The sequence below is a fragment of the Ornithodoros turicata genome, chromosome 2 (genome assembly GCF_037126465.1).
Source record: "Ornithodoros turicata isolate Travis chromosome 2, ASM3712646v1, whole genome shotgun sequence".
Classification (NCBI taxonomy): domain Eukaryota; kingdom Metazoa; phylum Arthropoda; class Arachnida; order Ixodida; family Argasidae; genus Ornithodoros; species Ornithodoros turicata.
This window is the reverse complement of record NC_088202.1, coordinates 58953600-58971646: the sequence shown is the minus strand read 5'-3', so window position 1 is coordinate 58971646 and position 18047 is coordinate 58953600. Positions and strand designations below refer to the sequence as shown.

General features: G+C 47.0%; 1 protein-coding gene across 1 annotated transcript in view; it reads left to right on the top strand.

Annotated features, from left to right (window-relative positions):
- Positions 1-18047, top strand: part of LOC135385469 (zinc finger protein 425-like) — a 49780-nt gene that overhangs the window by 17918 nt on the left and 13815 nt on the right. Inside the window, exons 7-8 of the mRNA XM_064614798.1 lie at positions 2415-2690; positions 13931-14108. Of these exons, the coding sequence (XP_064470868.1) occupies positions 2415-2690; positions 13931-14108 (454 nt within the window). The remainder of the gene's footprint in view (positions 1-2414; positions 2691-13930; positions 14109-18047) is intronic.

Sequence of the window (18047 nt, the reverse complement as noted above, 5' to 3'; positions counted from 1 at the left end):
ACTATAATCTGTCTGTGTTGGCCCTGCAGCAAGGGCAATTTTGTAAAGCAGGCTTCACCTCATGCAGGGAAGCGTCAGGTGAAGCCCACTTTCGGGAGGTGTTGTTCATATTCTGCAAATAGTCGGATATTCGGAAATCCGAATGTTGGCTATTCGATTCGCGAATGAAATACTTTGAGTTATTGATATTTGATTCGAATTCGAGAACTCGAATATCCGCACACCCCTAAAAATAAGGGATGCTGTGAAATTCCATGCCAAACTAAGGATTCCATGCTGAATTCCGGATTCCGCGATATTTCGCAGAATCGCGGAAAATTCAAGGATTCAAATGATTCCTTGTAATCTGGCCCTCATAAACAAACGAGTCCTCTGTACAATCGATCGCTTTCGTTGTACAGCACTTGAATGACGCAGCAATGACTGAGCTTGACAAATTGTGCCATGTGTCTCCGGCAGCAGCACCACGGCTCGGCAGCATTTTCCAGTTTTCCGAACGCACGTGTCCAAATCAGCACGAACCCACTATTACATGCAAAAGAACAGCATACTTTGCTTTTTGCTTTCTCTGTACTTGCTTTGTCACGTGACGCGCCGCTGTAAACTAATTGCGTTGGAGCTGGGAATGGCAGATCTGGAAACGCGGAGTCCGAGAGACCTGTGATGGCAAGTGTGGCACCTAGGTGCCATGTATAATGAGGGCCCGCATATAGTATGACCCTATTTTCGAGGGTTCATTTTCAAGGTAAAAACCTCATATAATACACGGTCAAATTCAGCAGTGCCAACATTGTCTTATGTGCTCGCTTGTGCTGCCGTTTTCGACCTTCTCCATGCAGCATTGGAACTATTTAATGTACCATTTGGTCTTGAAGAAGCATGGATTTAATTTGATATTCAAATATAAAATTAGATATTTTCTTTAGAATTCGAATATGGAATTCTCCAGCTTCCAGGAAGACATTCATAACGAACAGAAAAGAATCGTTCCAAGCTTGTAGTGGAAAATGGATTTTGCTTAGAGATACACCCTGCCAAAGAATGCTACTGTGTGTGATATTTGGCCATGGCATGCATGCAGGCACTGCTGGAGATGCAGACTCAGCTTCAGAGTTTAGTTGTACATTATACTTACGTGTGGGAAGAATAGATATACTAAAATAAGTGCTGCAGAAAATATGCTTACAGTTACACAATTCAGTTTAGCTTAAGCTAGCTCTTGGGCTCTGGTATGTGTTTGTGTGAGGGTGTGCCATAGGTGCTGCCTTATTTTGCGATGCACTATTTAGGAAACTGTAAACAAACTCCAATTTAAATATCTACAATTCTGCATAGATAAATTAACACCAGTTGCACCTGCCACGCTGTAACACATGTGGATGCAAAGTATTAGAAGTGGAAGTTTAATGAAATTGCTTCCAGGAGCAGGAGAGTCATGCATAATGGAAAACCCAGAGATTAGGGAACACGAATGGACAGACACAACACGAATACTTCATGTTGTGTCTGTCCCTTTGTGTTCCCTAGTCTCGGGGTTTTACAGTATGCATAGGGCCTGACTTTTTCGGGTTTTATTTTTGGCCAAATTCGGGGGGTAAATATGGGGTGATATTTTTCATTTGAAAATTCGGGTGTATTCGGGTGATTTTTTTTTTGTTTAATAAAAATTTGTCTTAACATGGAACTAATGTTCAGCAATGTTATCAAGCTTTATTTTAATGCACGCTTATGAGTGTGCCACGCGACCCGGATGTTTTCGGGTAGATTCGGGTTAAACCCGAATTTTACAGATTTCGTTCGGGGGGTAAATATCGGGCGGATACGGGTTTAACCCTAAAAAGTCAGGCCCTAATTATGCATCATCTTCATCAGCTGGCTTGCTTCCTAGCCATTTTTTCAGAGTCATGTTCTGTAATTGCAGTTTCGACATAAAAGTGCATCTCTGTCTTCTTCCGTGGACATACACCTACACCACTGCTAGTAATCAAAGTGAAATCTTTGTGACTCTGCTTAGCATGGAGCCACTGTGAGCCTGTTTTCTGTCCAATGATTTTGAGCTTGATTTTTCAAGCTTTTCTATGTATCATTTTACACTTTTGACAAGTAGTGCATGACAAAAGTAGGTAGGTAGTTTATTACACGACAGACTCAACTGAAGTTTTGTTGTCTAGGTCAGTAAATTTTTGGATGTGATAAGGCAGCTGTTTGCAGTAGCTGTCCTCTGTAGTACAGGATTTTGCTAACTCAATAGAAGTTTAAAAAGACACATGAAACTCTGGTAATCTTTTTTAAATATGGAACGTGACTTTATTGTTGGTTAATTCTGCTGCACTGCACTCCTATGTATACATAGCATAGGTGGTGATAAATGTACTGTGGGCTGTATGCTTAAGCAACTTTCTCATTTGTTTCAGTGGTGACATGTAGTCAGTGCAATCACAGTATGACCCATCCAGTAGAAGTTATGGCGCACCAGTGCATGCAAGCCAATTCTCAGCTGTATCAGTGTCCCTTCTGCCAGTACACCACATATGTGATGGGAAGTCTGGAGAGGCACAAGAAGCTGCACTTCAAGCATCAGTGTACCCGCTGCAATGCTCACTTTCTCAACTTGTCAGCCCTCAGGGCTCACTTCTGCCTGGGAAGGGCACCACCCACTGTCCTCATCACCCCTTGCAAAGAGAGCGAAGGTGAGTGAAGGCTGTCTTTTTGAAGTGGAATCCTGTATTTGGCGATGACCGCTGTGTACGCTTGTTATACCTCTCACCTAACCAGGAAAATTGGTGACTGAAAATTGTGTTGTAGTGACAGAAGCTTGGGACATTTGGCATTCAAACTTTTGTGGGGCTTTGAACATCTTCTACATGCGGCCAACTGAATTTTTTGGACTTCAAAATAGCAGACCTTGATGGGACGCAAGAATGTCACGAAAAAATGGGACAAAAGCAGGAGTCGACGGAGGTGTTTTTCTCCCTTCCAGATATGTATCAGCTTGCCCTGATTGCTGGCGTAAATCAGACCTTTATTTTCAAACCGTTAGAGCCAATGTACAGGGTTCGTAATGAAGACAAGATGAATAGTGTGTGCCAGAGCGGAGCTATACATTGAAAGATGTACAGTAATCCCTCGTTATAACGAAGTCGTCGGGACCGGAAAAAAATTCCTTATAAGCGGCATTTTGATAAATGCGGGAACGGCTAAAAGTGCTGCCAGTGGTGCCCGAACTGCGCGCAAACAACGGTATCCCAAAAGACACATACCTTGGGAAGTTATCAGCATGGTAGCACTTTTATTTCATTACAAAAAAAGAGGCGAGCTGCGTCTGACGCGTGGCCTTGTTGGGCGCCAGGAGGGCCTGCTCCAGTCTGTGCACGCACCGCATGCGGCCGTCGTCACCACCGCCGCACAAAATTTTATTGCGGATCAAACGGAGCATGTCCCGCGTTGGAACTTCCCGGAGCTCATCATCCGAACTATCGTCACTTTCGCATCGGCGTTCTATCACAGTGTCCACAATATCCTCGTCCCTGGTAGGAAAGACGACGGGTACGTCCGCTTCAAGTGCAAACGAAGAGAAGTCGTCGTATGCCTCCTGTCCGACGAGCTCATGCACTCGCTTGTAGAGATCGTCGCAGTCCTCTATGTCTGGGACGTGCTCTTGTTCATCGTGCACACGACCCCTAGAAAATCCGGCGTGCGCGAAGCAATTTGTGATCTTAGCTGCTGCCAGCTCCTTCCACGAAAGGCATAGTAGCCTTTTCAACTTCTTAGCGCGACTTACACTTCCTTAGGATCTTCGGTGGAGCCATTGGAAAACGCGGGAACTGCGCGGAGAGCAAGACGCCGACCGAGCGATGTGGAAACAGGGGAACGCGCGTGCTACCCTTTCCGTGTAAAAAAGAGGGGAGGGTGTGAAACTTTCGCCTCTTCTCTACGAGGGAAAGAACGGTTGCAGAGAACGCTGCCCAGCGTCTCCACCGCTCCGCGAGTCCTGCGAGTGCTGGGGGCATACGGGTCGGCTCGCGCTTCGTAAAATGAGTAGTCGGGCGACAGTATGCTTGGAATAATCCGGTTAAAACTGCATGCGCTTTATACGGGACACAGGGGAACTTCAAATAAAGCGACTTCGTTGTAACGAGGGATTACTATGTGCTAAAATTTCATATGGGGACTGCAACTTGGTCTAGCTCTTTGTGAAAAAGCTGCAAAAAATTAAAAAAAATAGAAATAAAACGCTGTGTTCTTAACATTGCCAATGGCCTATACCACCTGCTAAGCCTCGTGAATGGAATTGGAATGGAATAGCGGGAACTGTCCTAGGAATGGGAATGGAATGGTCTGGTTGTCCCGGTGGCAGTTTTGGTTTCAACGTGCTGGTTTTTGCCCTCGCACCCTTTGTACCGCATCTGCACACGGTCAAGAGTGAAATAACCTTGTCTTTGTGCTTTTTCCGTACTTGGTAATGTCAATCTCCTCTAGCACTGCTGGACTTGCCAGTATGGTTACCGGTCCTTTTCTTTTATTGAGGGAATTAACGGAATGGAATTGGGTTGCCAAGCCATTCCAGGAGTGGGAACTGACCATACCTTTTCCTTCCGAGAACTGACCTACCTTTTCCTATTCGTGAACTATTCGCAATGGAAATTTTGCTATTCGCACAGCTCTAGTTACGATACTGAATTCACGGTTTTTAACAAGTTCCCAGCATAATATGCAGTTTTGTTGTTTTGTTTTACAGCTTTCAGGAAATGCCGTATTTTCTCGATTCTAAGGACCCCCTTTTTTTCAAAACGGGGCATCTCAAAGTGCCTCCTTACAATTGAGCACCCGCGCGGAGGAGGGGGCGGTGCATGATGACTCGCGCTCGCACAAACGCCGCGCTATATAACAATGATAAGCAACTTTTGTGCACTACACACGAGACAACGCAGTTTATTTCTATCCATGTACAACTTCCTTCACTATCACTGCCGATGGAGTCATTTCAGTCGGAGTGCGAGCTGCCCTCTGTGTCTTCGGCTTCCCACAGGATGTCGTCCTCGGTTCCATCCAAGGCATTGCTGATGGCACATTTCTTGAACGATCTCACCACAATTTCTGGCTGTACTGCCTTCCAAGCATTTGACACCCACTGCGCTATGGCCGCCGCGGACGCCTTTCTTATTTTTCCGGTTGGTGTCACTTCCCGGTTGTTGGCCCGGATCCAGTCCTCATACTCCGCACGGAGGTTTGCCTTGAACGGCTTATTGACGGAAACATCAAGAGGCTGCAACACTTAGGTGAAGCCTTCAGGGATGACGACCAAGTCTGTGTTCTGTCCTTTAGACGTTGCCTTCACTTCGTCTGTCAAATGGCCACGGAACACGTCGATGGCGTACGGAAAAGTGCGCCAGGCCGCCGCTGCCACACAGTCTTCACCCAGTCGACCATCAGGTCCGACGTCGTCCAGCCCTGTTGCTGGCAACGCACGATGACATCCTTTGAGAACACTTCATTTTTAGGTAGAGTTTTCCTCTTCAGTATGATATATGGCGGCAGTTTCCTTCCGTCAGCTGTTATGCACAACATCACCGTGACACGAAGCTTCTCGTTGCCTGTTGTGCGTACTGTTACTAGCTTCGCTCCGATCTCGCTGACCGTCGTTGCCCGTGGCATATCAAGGTACAGTAGAATCTCGATGATACGAATCTCACGGGGTCGCGAAAACAATTCGTATCATCCAAAATTCGTATCAAGCGAATTAAACCAAAATAAAAATTGAGGCAAGAAAATAGACAGTGACTGTTCATTTTCCGTTACTGTCAATGAAAGAGGTCGGTTGTAACGCTTTTGTGTCTCCGTTTTTGGCCAATGCTGCCCAAATATGCGAGATGATTCAAAAGACGTAGCAAGTGCTTTTCACCCGCGAGACGCGTGACAGTGGTCTAAAGCGAGCTTCTCCTAAAGCACGCAGGCGTTAGGTGAAGCCGACTTGTGGAATAGTGACGCGTAATGTTGCCACAAGTTGTCCTGATATGTTTCCTCCACGTGTTCTGGGGTTCTGGTCGCTGTTTTCCGCCAGAGTGATGTCACACAGCTTCGCGGTTTATTGTTGCGAGGGGGGTAAAAAGGTCAAAACAGAGATAAGGTGATAAGGTTCCGGGCCGTTCAATCCCTTCGATATCTCCACCACCACCACCAAAAGGAAAGTCATTGCTTGCATTGCGCTACATGATGTAAGGGAGTTCGTGGTGAGGATCGCCCTCCCTTTTCGAAAGAAGCAGCAGCATGACTCACGCGCTCTCGCGTCACGGGGGAACGACCTCTGTCGCGTCCTTGGCTCATTCGTATCATCCGTAAAGGCAAGATAACGCGTTCGTATCATCCGAGTTCTAATACATGGGAAGAATAGGCATTCCGGCCGGGACCGGAAAAGAATTTGTATCATCCCGAAATTCGTATCATCCATGATCGTATCATCGAGATTCTACTGTATACCGCCGTTTTGTCAACATTACCAATCTGTCCCATAAGGTATTCCTTGCTGTTTCGTAGCTCGGTGACATACCGCTGAAATTCCGTGATCTTGTCCTCCATGTCTCGCGGCAGCTTCTGACAGATTGTGGTCCTTCGCCGAACGGAAAACCCTTGGCGTCGCATGAAGCGTTCGACCCATCCGCGGCTGGCTCTGAACACGTGGCGTGGAATATTCAGCCTCTTCGCGATTTCCCTGGCTTTCTCACGGATGCCGTCGCCGGTCACAGCAAGGCCGTCTCTTCTTTCTTTTCTTACGTACTCCGCAACTTCGGCTTCCAGCTCAGGATGCCTGCCTTTCTTTGGTGCCGAGAACTTCTTCCTCGTCGACGTGCAGCCGAAGATGGTGTCCCGCTGCTGGCGCCAGCGAATAACACATGTCCTTCCCAAGCTGAATTCCTCTGCCGCCTGATGACTGTTACGCGATTCCGCATACAAAATCACCTTGCGCTTGAACTGGGCAGAGTATGATGCCCTCTTCGAACTCATCATGCGCGGGTAGCTGAGCAAACCGGAAAATGAATACTGACCCTCTGGATAACTTAAACCAACTAAGACTCGGAGTGCGCGGTGGGAAAAAGAGAAAGGAGGTAAAGTCAAGGCCAATGAGGTCGCTCGTGGTCATGTGGTCGAGCACGTGGTGGAATGACTCAGGGACGCGGCTGGCTACAGAGGAGTATGGTGAAGGTGGGGTCCTTATATTCGCGGGCAAAGTTTTTTTCAAAACTAGGTTGCCCAAACTTGGGGGGGTCCTTACAATCATGGGGTCCTTAAATTTGCAAAAATATGGTATGCCTTAACGAGTTAATTATAAATCTCCTAGGATGCCCATCAGTGGGAAAAAAAGGGAAGAATTAGGTATTGACGTATATTCGGTATACAGTAAACCCTTGTTATATCGAAGTCGACGGGACCGCAAAAAAATTTGATATAAGCGGTATTTCAATAAAAGCGGAGACTGTTCAGAAACAGTAAATTCAGACACGGGAAAGCGCGAAAGCGCCATGTCAACCCGACAATATTTTATTGACGTACAAAAGACACAGTCAGCTAGGCTTGGCGCGCAGCCCCGCCACCAGCGAGGAGCTGCTCTTCCAGTTTCCGCAGACACGTCATGAGTTCATTGTCACCGCTGCTGCACTCTACGTTGTTGCGAATGAAACGCAAAATATTCCGTGTCTCTGCCGCCGTAGGGATTTCGCGAGATTCCTCTGACTCGTCGTCCGGAGTTCCTTCGTTGACATCCCGACGACTGACGACAATGTCCCCAATTTTGGCGTCCATCACAGGACTGACAACAGGAAAGTAGGTAGCATTGGCTCCGAAGGGGACCGTGATGCGTTCCTTGCTTTGCTTGGTACCTGACGGAGAGCCGTCTGCAGTTGTGTACGTCCGCTTGGGAAGGCGTTTATTAAACAATCCTGCTTCGTCAAGATTGTAGATGTCACTGTCCGGATACACTTCCAGAGGTTCCGCAAGCCGATTTCATATCCACGGTGTCCTGGTTCACGGCACCACTTTCACCGTTGACAGGTGTGCTTCGTATAGCATAACGCTTTTTGAAGCGGTTGAGCCAGCCATTGCTACATTTGAAGTTTGGCATGCCCAATTGCAACGCTAGTGTCTCGGCCTTTGCGGTGAGCGCGGGTCTGTGCACAGGGAGGTTCGCCGCCCTCGCGGAGGTTCTTCAACCACTTAAGTAGTGAGGCTTCCACCTCGGGATACTTCCAACCTGGGTCACGAACCACGCGAGCCACACCAAACGAAACCATCCATGGGGGAACCACCCACATGACCAGTCCCTCTCTCTCCCCCCCCCCCCCCCCCCCCCAGTCTCTCCCATGTCAACAAACCGTCCTTGTGCATCCTACTTTCCCACTCCTCGCTGTACGGAAGGAAAAGAGGTTGCAAGAGTGATTGTGTTTGGTGAAAATAAAGAAAAGAAGGGAAATGTGGCTTTCCGGAATGTTCTGGATGGTGACCAGCAGCCTATCGCTCGGCGCACGCTTCGTAGTATGCGGAGTTGGCTCTTCTCACACTTTGAATAATCCTGTTGTAAATACATGTAACTGCACGGGGATTTCACTGTACTTCAAATAAAGCCATAATTTGAATAAAACGACTTCGATATAACGAGGGCTTACTGTATATACAGTGGAGACCGCTTATAACATACCGTATTTAGCCGAATGTTAGTCGACCCCCCACTTCAAGATTCATGAAAATGAAAAAAAGTTTTGTGGTAGCGAAAACGTAAAAGATTTATTCATCGCCGGAAGACTCCTCCTCGATCTCATCGGAGGTGTAGCAGGCGTCGTCGTTAATAGTCACATAGTCGACACTTCTTGAATGTACGAATGACCATGTCGCACAGAGCTGCCGCCCACGCCGCCGAAACCCGTCTGCAGACCTCGGACAGAGACACGCGCTTCACCCGCCCGCCCTGTCGGAGTCATCTTGCGCCCTCCTCTTGCCAACCATTCGTTGTACAACTGTACATACATACAACTGTACATAGCTTTCGAACGGTTTGCTTAAGCTGACCTCATGCAGTGGCAGCTGGCTTGTGAGGCCGCTGGGTATCACCAGCATGCCAGTGACGGCTTGCCGTAAACTGTGCACGGCCCATTCCTTCGTCACTTGCAAGAAGCCTGGCCTCCTCTTGCAACATGTCGCACGTTACAAGGGGTTTACTGTCACGCCTTTCTTGCAGAAATGCCTTGAACTAACCTTCAATTGCTGAGTAACGTCCCGTCTTCGGTGAATCCGCAGTGAGTCCCACTGCAGCTGAAGGTCGCTTCACGTTGCTTACTTCATTGTCTGACGAGGCATTGAGAAACGCCAAATTCTCGTTCTGCAGCGCGGTTGTTGCACACTTCGGGAAACAGTATCGCACGTCACTTGAATGACGCCGGGTAGTCACGACATGTTTTAACCATGGCGGAGAACGGAAGAAGGAACTTTCGTTTTGACTGCTTTATTGCTGTCGTTGTGACATGTTCGACTCTCTCTCACCTCCTTCACTCTCTCTCTCCCTCCAAGTGAGGAAGCGAGCGCACGTGACCAGCGGCTCGGCCACAAAGCAGCGTGGGTGTGTAGATCCTGATTATAAGTCGACCCCCTACTTTGGATTGTCGATTTTGGAACAAGGGGTCGACTTACATTCGGGTAAATATGGTATGTCGCGGGACTGCTGAAAATCCACACTATAAGCGGTACCGCACTATAACCAAATATGCATATAGCCCAATTTCACTCTATTTTATAGCTCGTGAAATAATACCTGATTTTGACCCTCTGGTTTTGGAAAGACACAAAGCCTGAAAACACATGGGTCTATGTTGTACTTATTGCTCACTATTTGGAGCTATTTCCTAAACAAACAAAGCAACTGGGCATTTTGTAGGCTGGTGTTTTGGCATGAACTTGGCTGATGCACTTCTCCTGTCACTCCATAGGTGTGCGAGAACACTGATCGTCCACATCCCCAGCAATTTATCCAGAGCTCTACACCCCACTAACATCCCCAAATTTTTGGTGATGCCACACCCTGACTTCGGATCTTGTGCACCCCCTACAGGGGCCCCTGTTCTTTCAGCATTACACTACACACGTTGGCAATGTCTCATAAAGCTGTTATAGCTAGAGCTGGGCGAACAGCAAAATTTTCATTGCGAATCGAATATGAATAATTTCAGAGCAGACACACTATGAATAGATTTCAAATATTTTTTTGCAGTTGCGAATCGAATCTAATACAGTCGCCGACCGATTTTTCGGACTTCTAAAAGCCACAAAATTGGTCTGAATTATCCAGCTGTCCGAATTTTCAGTCAATGACACACATCTCTCCCAAAATGATTTTTATTCAAGAAAACTTAAAAAGGAACAAAGAAACTATCAATGCGTGTCTGCTTTTCTGCGCGTATGCGAGAAATGGCGTCGCGACATATTTCGGCTAATGTCATGTTTTCGCGGTAGACATTTCTGAGCGTATCGACGGCCACAAGTATTGCTGCCGTTGAAGGAGTAGCAATAGCACTCGCGCCGTCGTCATCGTCAGAGGTCGGAGCCTTCCGCTGGCAGGTCAAGGACTTGTGAAACGATTTGCCCATCAGTCATTTCGGCACAAAATTATGCACATTAATTCACTTCGGCGTACGTTTCAAGCGTTACACTTGCAGGTATTGTCATACCTGAGCTTCGGAGGTCCTCTACCAATGCCCGGCCGTCCGCCGATCCGTCGTCGTCGTCGATAGCGATACCAACTGTGCTCGTACTCCATACTTCCGTACTGTCCTTGCAAAATCCGGCTTCACGAAAACTGTTCGCTATAGTGCTCCCTTTCACTGCTTCCCACGACTCCCACGAGTGGCAAGAGTATGAAACGCGGCGACATGCGTAACGTTATAGTTAGTTTCGTTTTCGTAGCACAGCATAACACGCGAGAGCAGGCGGGACCGGTAGAGAACCTTGAGATTTTTTATGATTCCTTGGTCCATGGGCTGCAGGACACTTGTTGTATCAGGAGGCAAGAACTCTAAACGTATCGCCTCGAGGTTCTGTACTGCGCCATGTGCTGCACAGTCATCGATGAACATGATAACACTCCTCTTGCAGACGTGTTCGCGTCTTCGCCGCATTCGTCAGTATCCACGAAGTCGATCGAGACACCCTCAGAATCACTTGAAGGCGCAGACATTATTTCGTGGTTTCACTACTTGTCTCCAACAATAGCATGTTTATGGGTGCTTGTGGCACATGTGCATAACCTCATCAGTGATGTGTGCGCGTAAACTCCGCCTTCGTGCGCGCCTCATGCGTGCCGTCAGCAAAGGCGAAAGGAAAGAAAAAAAAAGAAAGCCGAGACGAATATGTACGAAAAATCGAACCGTACCTGCGAAAAACGGTCGAACGAAATTTTCGGACGTCAAAATGCATTGGCTCAATGGGGCATCTGGTAAAGCCACAGCTTTTGTCCCAAATACTGGAAAGTCTGAATTTTTGGAGTCCGAAAAATCGGTCGGCGACTGTAGTTGTTGATGGCAGTTCAGATATTTCGAATAACTAATTCTTGTCACAATATGTCCATCACCAAAGAGCTACTGGACCAGTGGTATGGCTCAGTGGGTTAAGGCATCCTGCTCGGTGGTGGTAGCCAAGGTTGTGCTGAAGACTGGGAGTGTGGTGGGTTTGAATCCTACCACCGGCTGTGATGTCTGAGGTTTTCCCTGGGTTTTCCAAGGGTTTTCCAGATGAATGTCGGCACAGTTCCCCCTGAGGTCTGCAAAGGGACTCCTTCCTGCTGTCCTCTCTCCATCTGTCCACATCTGTACGCCGCACATAGCAACAGTTGCTTCGTGGCGCATGGCTGCATCATTTCAGTATCTTTCGCTGATTTGTGCCTTTGCACTCTTCCTTCTCCTTCTCATAAACGTTGAAAGCTGATCTGTGTCGCTTCAAATGGTTGACGAGACCTGACCTTGAGCCCGTCGGCATGCATAGTGTTGCACCACACGTTTTACATATTCCAGCAGTTTTCCTGTAGTCAAAGTACTTCCATATGGCACTTCTTCTTTTTGACGGTGGCTCGTCAAGCATCCCCTCGTCCTCCATATGAACCGCACTGCAGCACTGCAAGCCTGCAAGATTTCTGTATCAAACGCATGCACCCACTTTCGTACCGAATGCACCTATGCACCCACCATGATGATGATGGCACTGGTGATTGTGCTGAAGCACGCCAACGGAGTTTGAAACTCGATTTGTAAACCATTCTAAAATATGGAATAGACAAAATTTATTGTGAATCCTGTTCGAATAGAGTAAACTATTCGATTTGTATTGGAAATTTGGAATATTCGCCAAGCTCTTGTTACAATGTAATTTCTGTAATATTGACCTGACCACCCCCACCCCCCCCACCCCCCCAAAAAAAATTTTGAAACACCCCCGTGCTTACAATTCTGGATCAACCACTGCATGTCCCCCTTGGGAAGGGGTAGCGTTCAGTGCCTCTAGTTTGGAATCATGCATGAGGCGATGCGTTGTCCTGAAAGGTATGTGGTAAACCATTGAGACCCCAGTCACGCATGAACACGCATGCCGAAAGCTGTAGCGAGAGAGGACATGTAACTCTTTGAGTTTAAAGCACCGACAAGGAGAAAAACGACAGTAAGTTCTGTCGTTTCTGTAGAGCTTTCTTTCGCATCTATAGAGCTCCTGTTCAGTTTTGGAGATAATGTGCTGATAAAAGTGTGTGTGGGGGGGGGGGGGTAGGCTATCTGATACTCATTTTGAAAAGCAGTTCTTAGTGTGAGCTAATAAAGCTTTTTGGTAATGCCATTTTCAACTTCATGCTTTTTGTATTTCTTTGACAGCGAATTCCAAAATTCCAATTCAAAATTGTGTATTTAGTACTCCACCATCTGTGCTGCAAGCAATCGGAAATTCTGGCGTCCGAGGCTCCTCCGCACCGTTGGTTATGGATGCGTTAATGGCTTACAAGCATGTCTTCAAAGCAGGGCACAGGCTCGTTATCCAATGGGTTCCAGCCCATTGCGGTGTCGAAGGCAATGAACAAGGTGACAGCGCCGCCGAAGCAGCTCTCTCGTCTCGGAGACGGACGTGCATTGCACTGCTGGGAGGAGATCGTCGGTCCGTACTACGACGCCTCGTGACTCCTCTGGCTACCCGCCAACGGATCGCCGACATTCTCCCCCCACCCGCCATGCTGAGCAGAGTTGACCCAGCGCTCGCTTTCCGCATGCCCGCCCATATCTCTCGTCAAGATGAAGCATTCGTTCATCGAATGCGCATCGACGTGGCCTTCACAGCACAGTGGCGCTACCACTTGAGACACCACTGCAGCCACTGCGATGCTGTTGAAGATCTAGAGCACATTCTTCTCCATTGCCCACAATACCAACCTTCCTGAACCGTACTCTCCGGATCCCTCAACGAGCAACTCCTGCCCGCTCTCTCTCACGAAATTGCTTGGTCCCTGGCCACATCCAGGACACCATGGCTCTGCCCTCAAGGCTCCCTTCACCTTTCTGGTCACCACAGGACTTTGATCCTTATTGTGAAGGGGCTCATTATTTCATTCCCCGCATCACTACCAGCAATGAGGTGGAGTATCGCCCCAGGCGATGAAATACCCCAGTCATCATCCCGTAATAAAGTTGTTCTTTGTTAGTACTCCACTCACTCACTTTTTTCTGGGTACTCAGTAACTTAAATACTTTTTGTGAGCATCTTGTACAAGCCTGGATTTTGTGTATCTAAATGTATACCTCACATACGATGAATAACTCGCTGGCACAGTATCAGAAGAGGGACTTCACAAATGCCAAATGGATGCTATACACTGGAGTGGCAGTAGCTACTTGTCCTAATGCACCCCTTTCCTTTCCAGTGAAGGTCCAAGTGCCAACTCAAATGGGAGTTACGTGCAAGACCTGCGATGAAAAGCTGCCCAGTACCACCGCTGCATTGAACCACAACTGCAAGATTTTCTGCTGTCCTGTCTGCCCCTTTGAGACTAACAAGCGAGATGGTGTGGCCATGCACGTGGAATATGCTCATACACACAAGTAAGACACCTGGAATGCGAGAAGATCCTGTAAATGAAAAATTGTATTGTTTTAGAGGACACGCTCAGTAAGTGCTGCAAAGTTCTTGGGATTCAGTTGTATCTGTCGCTGGTCCAACAGCTTGCAATTTTTTGGGGCCATCCTGCATGTTCAAAAGGTTGTACAATGCAGTCCTGTTAATTTGAACTAAAAGCAGTCTCTTTGAATGAGGGCTTGATGCACTCATAGCGCATACTAGCTGCATCGGAAACGCGACGTGGCCTGCTAGACCTTGCGGCATGGCATGTTCACGGTCACGTGGGCCGGGAATATAGGAGGCCCATTCATGTTCCAGAATACTTATTTACAGGCTAGCATCCAAAACATCGCAGGCCAGAAGATAATGTGTAATACGTGCTCGCATTCATTTCTTCAGCCACGACTCTACCAATTTTGTTAAGGATATTGAACCCAACCAAATTGAGAAACACGCGGACACGAGTGGTGTCAACGCAATTCATGAAGACAACGGCCATTGTCCACGCCTTTTTGTTGGCAGGAAGCGTCTTGAATTTAGAGGTGTGAGAATATTGAAATTTTCGAATACAAATCTAATATGAATATCTACAAAATTGCCTTCAAGTATCAAATCTAATTTCGAATGTCGCATCATAGGATAAAGGCTTCTAAGAGCAACAATTAAGCCCTGGTAAACTAACATGGTCACAGTTGTGTGCTGCTAATCCTTGGAAAAATGCCACAGGACACACACTTGAAAAGGGTTGGTGAGGAATATGTATTCATGTACCGTATTGGCTTAACACAATGCATACATGCTTATTTGCACATGCAGAGATGCGGATTTTGGCTGCGCATGCAGTGGCCCAGTGAACAGCGTTGTTCTGCTCACGGTCAAAATTTGTTTATATTTAACCACAATTCGACTGAACTGTGTGCCTCACACGAGTGTTCAGAGTGCTTTGTGAATCAACTGAAGCCGCGACTGTGCTGAAGATGCATGAAGCGTATCGCAGTTACACAATTTGCTGGGGCATGCTGTACACAACTGTGTACTAGCGTAGGTTTCAGTTAGTGACCGTGTAGCGATGCATTCGCAGATTAGCATAACAACTGTGAAAGCTCCGCATGTGGCTTTGTAGCTGTTGTGCTATTCATGTTCGGTACTGTTGCCGCAACGTACAGTTCAAGCGCACAACCCGCAACGGCTTGAACAGTAGAAACTCGTTAATTCAAAGGGCTCTGGATGTCGAAAAAAGTTTGAGTTATGCGGGTGTTCGAACTAAGCAAGCCTGGGCACATGGTGAAGGAAAATATATTTATTTGCCGATAAACTCACTTGTCTTGGTCCACCGCTTTCCGAAAATGACATCACACGTCCCCGTTCGTTCAAGATGGGCTATGAAGTCCATCATATCTCTGCACGCGTGCCGTTGGCTTAACAAATTTCCGAAAACCATGGTGTGCGCGCACATTCATTGCTACCGTCGTCGTCACTCTGTTCATTTGTGCGAGTCGTGTTCAGAACGATGTCCCCTGTGAGGCTCGCGGCACAGGTCTGTTCTGTGTCTTCTATCGTGGCGTACTCTTCGAAAGATGCGAAGCCCTGCTTGGAGATTGCATCTCCGGCAGAGGCTTACAGCATGTTGCAGATCTCGCAGCTGTGATGATCGACACTTTTTCTTTCATCATCAGCACCTTGTACTTTACCCGCAGGCTGTCTCCACAGCCCACAGGCTAGAAGTAAACTTTGAAGTGGATCTCAACAAAACACGAAACGAAAGCAAACCAAAATGCGTTTGTTCGAAAGTTTGAATATCACTTTTTGCCAATATTCGCACACAGTCTTGATCCCTCTAAAAGAGTGAGGCTTACTTGCTTTGCCGACCGGCAAAGACAATCAAAGTGCATGCCGTAAGGGGCATTGTTTCATGCCAGTCACGTTTGCACGCACCATCAAGGTGACTTGTTTCCCACTCGTCTTTCTGCTGGCAAAAGCATTGCCCTTACATAATGATCTCAGAGATAATAAGTTAACTTAATCCTCACATGTAAACACGTCCCCAACACGCTAGCAGCAGTGCGGACGGCATGTGACTCAGTGCTTCCAGGTTGATGAATCAACAACCAATTCCGGGCAATCTCGTTCGAATTAACTGTTGCGTTGCACATATTCCTGTGTTCGAACTAACGATCGTTTTCCCGCATTCTAACATACATTAATTTGACAGGATCCTTGTGTCAGTTTGTATTACCTGGAAGTTCGCAGTAAGAGATCTCGAATTACTTACCTTAACTGTTGGGTTCCAATTTTCCCCCGTATATTGAACGCACCCCTAAATAGCACAATGTTTGTGTGTACAAAATGTTTGTCTTGTATGCGAGTAAATACGGTAATGGGATAACACTGTATGTCCAAAGAGGAGACTGGCAAGTAAACAAGGGGGGGCACCGCCAGGTTGGTCACATAGGAAAGTTAAATAAATGAGTAATTTGCATTTGTCGAACCTTCCTATAATTTGGTTTCGGTTAGGGCTGTGAATAGTATCAATGTTGAATACGAATCTAATACGAGTATTGCAAATACAGTAGCCGACCGATTTTCCGGACTTGACGGCAGGGCCGGGCACGATACTTCAAGAAAGTATCTTCGATACGGATGCTCGATACCCTCAAAAATTGTATTTCCGATACAGATACAAGATACAGAGCAGAAATTGATTTTCGATACAGATACTTAATACTGTATCGTCAATATTCGATACATCACTGAAATCCCGAACATAATAAAGCTGGTGTTATGATTAGCGAAGTTTACATCACTGAAATCCCAATATAATAAAGCTGGTAATATGATTAGAGAAGTAAAAAAAATTTCTCTGTTATTTCTGGAACCTTTAGTGTATTTTTATAGCGCACACTTTCTGAAAGGGCTTAAACGTATCTTTCCGCGCAGATTTAATGAAGCTGCACTGTCTGAGCAGCTAGCCTTGTTAGAACTTTAGATTGGACTGAAGCCATGGGTACGTTGAATCGATCGCTTCCATAAGTGGCCTAGCAAAAAAACAATTCTTTAAGATAATGTTCTTCATGCGTACCAGTCTGTGAGCACTTGACTATACATACGAATAAACCTGAAACTTTTTTCTGCTGCTTTTCGTTTGGTACTGCAGTACTTACCCAGTAGCCTCTGACTTTGCTCTGTGTTAAAAGGTGCAAGCCCCGTGCACTTGGGGAACCAAACAGCAGGGGTGGAAGTGCTGTGCCATTCGCGCCATTCTGCGCCCAGCTGCTTTTCATGTGCCAACTTAAGCCGCAACATCAAAGTTGCGCCAAACTACCCCCGAGGTCCGTACCACTATGGTAACACTGCCAAAAGCCAAAAGGGAGTCACAAGCATTCATATCCGCCCCACGATGAACCCGTCCACGAAGCTCTCTTCATATCCAACAAAATCCAAAGACAGCCAATCCGAGACAATATGGTTTAATTTCAGGTCAGTTAGGCTGCTGGTCAGGCTCGTTGGGCTTATCTTTGAAGGGTGGTGCGGCAGCGGCACTTGCCGCTTTTGCGGTTCCTTTTGCCTTTGTCATCTTTTAGGTGGTGCGGGCACGCTGTGCAACGGTGAGCAGAAGTAACGATAGGCAAAAGTGACTGCTGACTTGTTTTTCTCTTCTTCTTGTCTTTGGTTAGAATCGCGGGACGGGGGCCCATGTACATTTCAGAAAGAAACACGAAATTCAACGATGACGTCTTCAAACGGATCGACTCAAATGGTGACCTCATTTCGTTGTGGTGCCAACCTAGTGTAAAATAAACCGATGCTTACTGCACTTCATGCAGCTTGGCCATATCGTGCACGCTGGTGGTTCGGCTGTCACGTGCCAGCTGCAGCATCAAAGAAACACGTGGACAGAGCAAAGAATCACAGACACGAGAGTG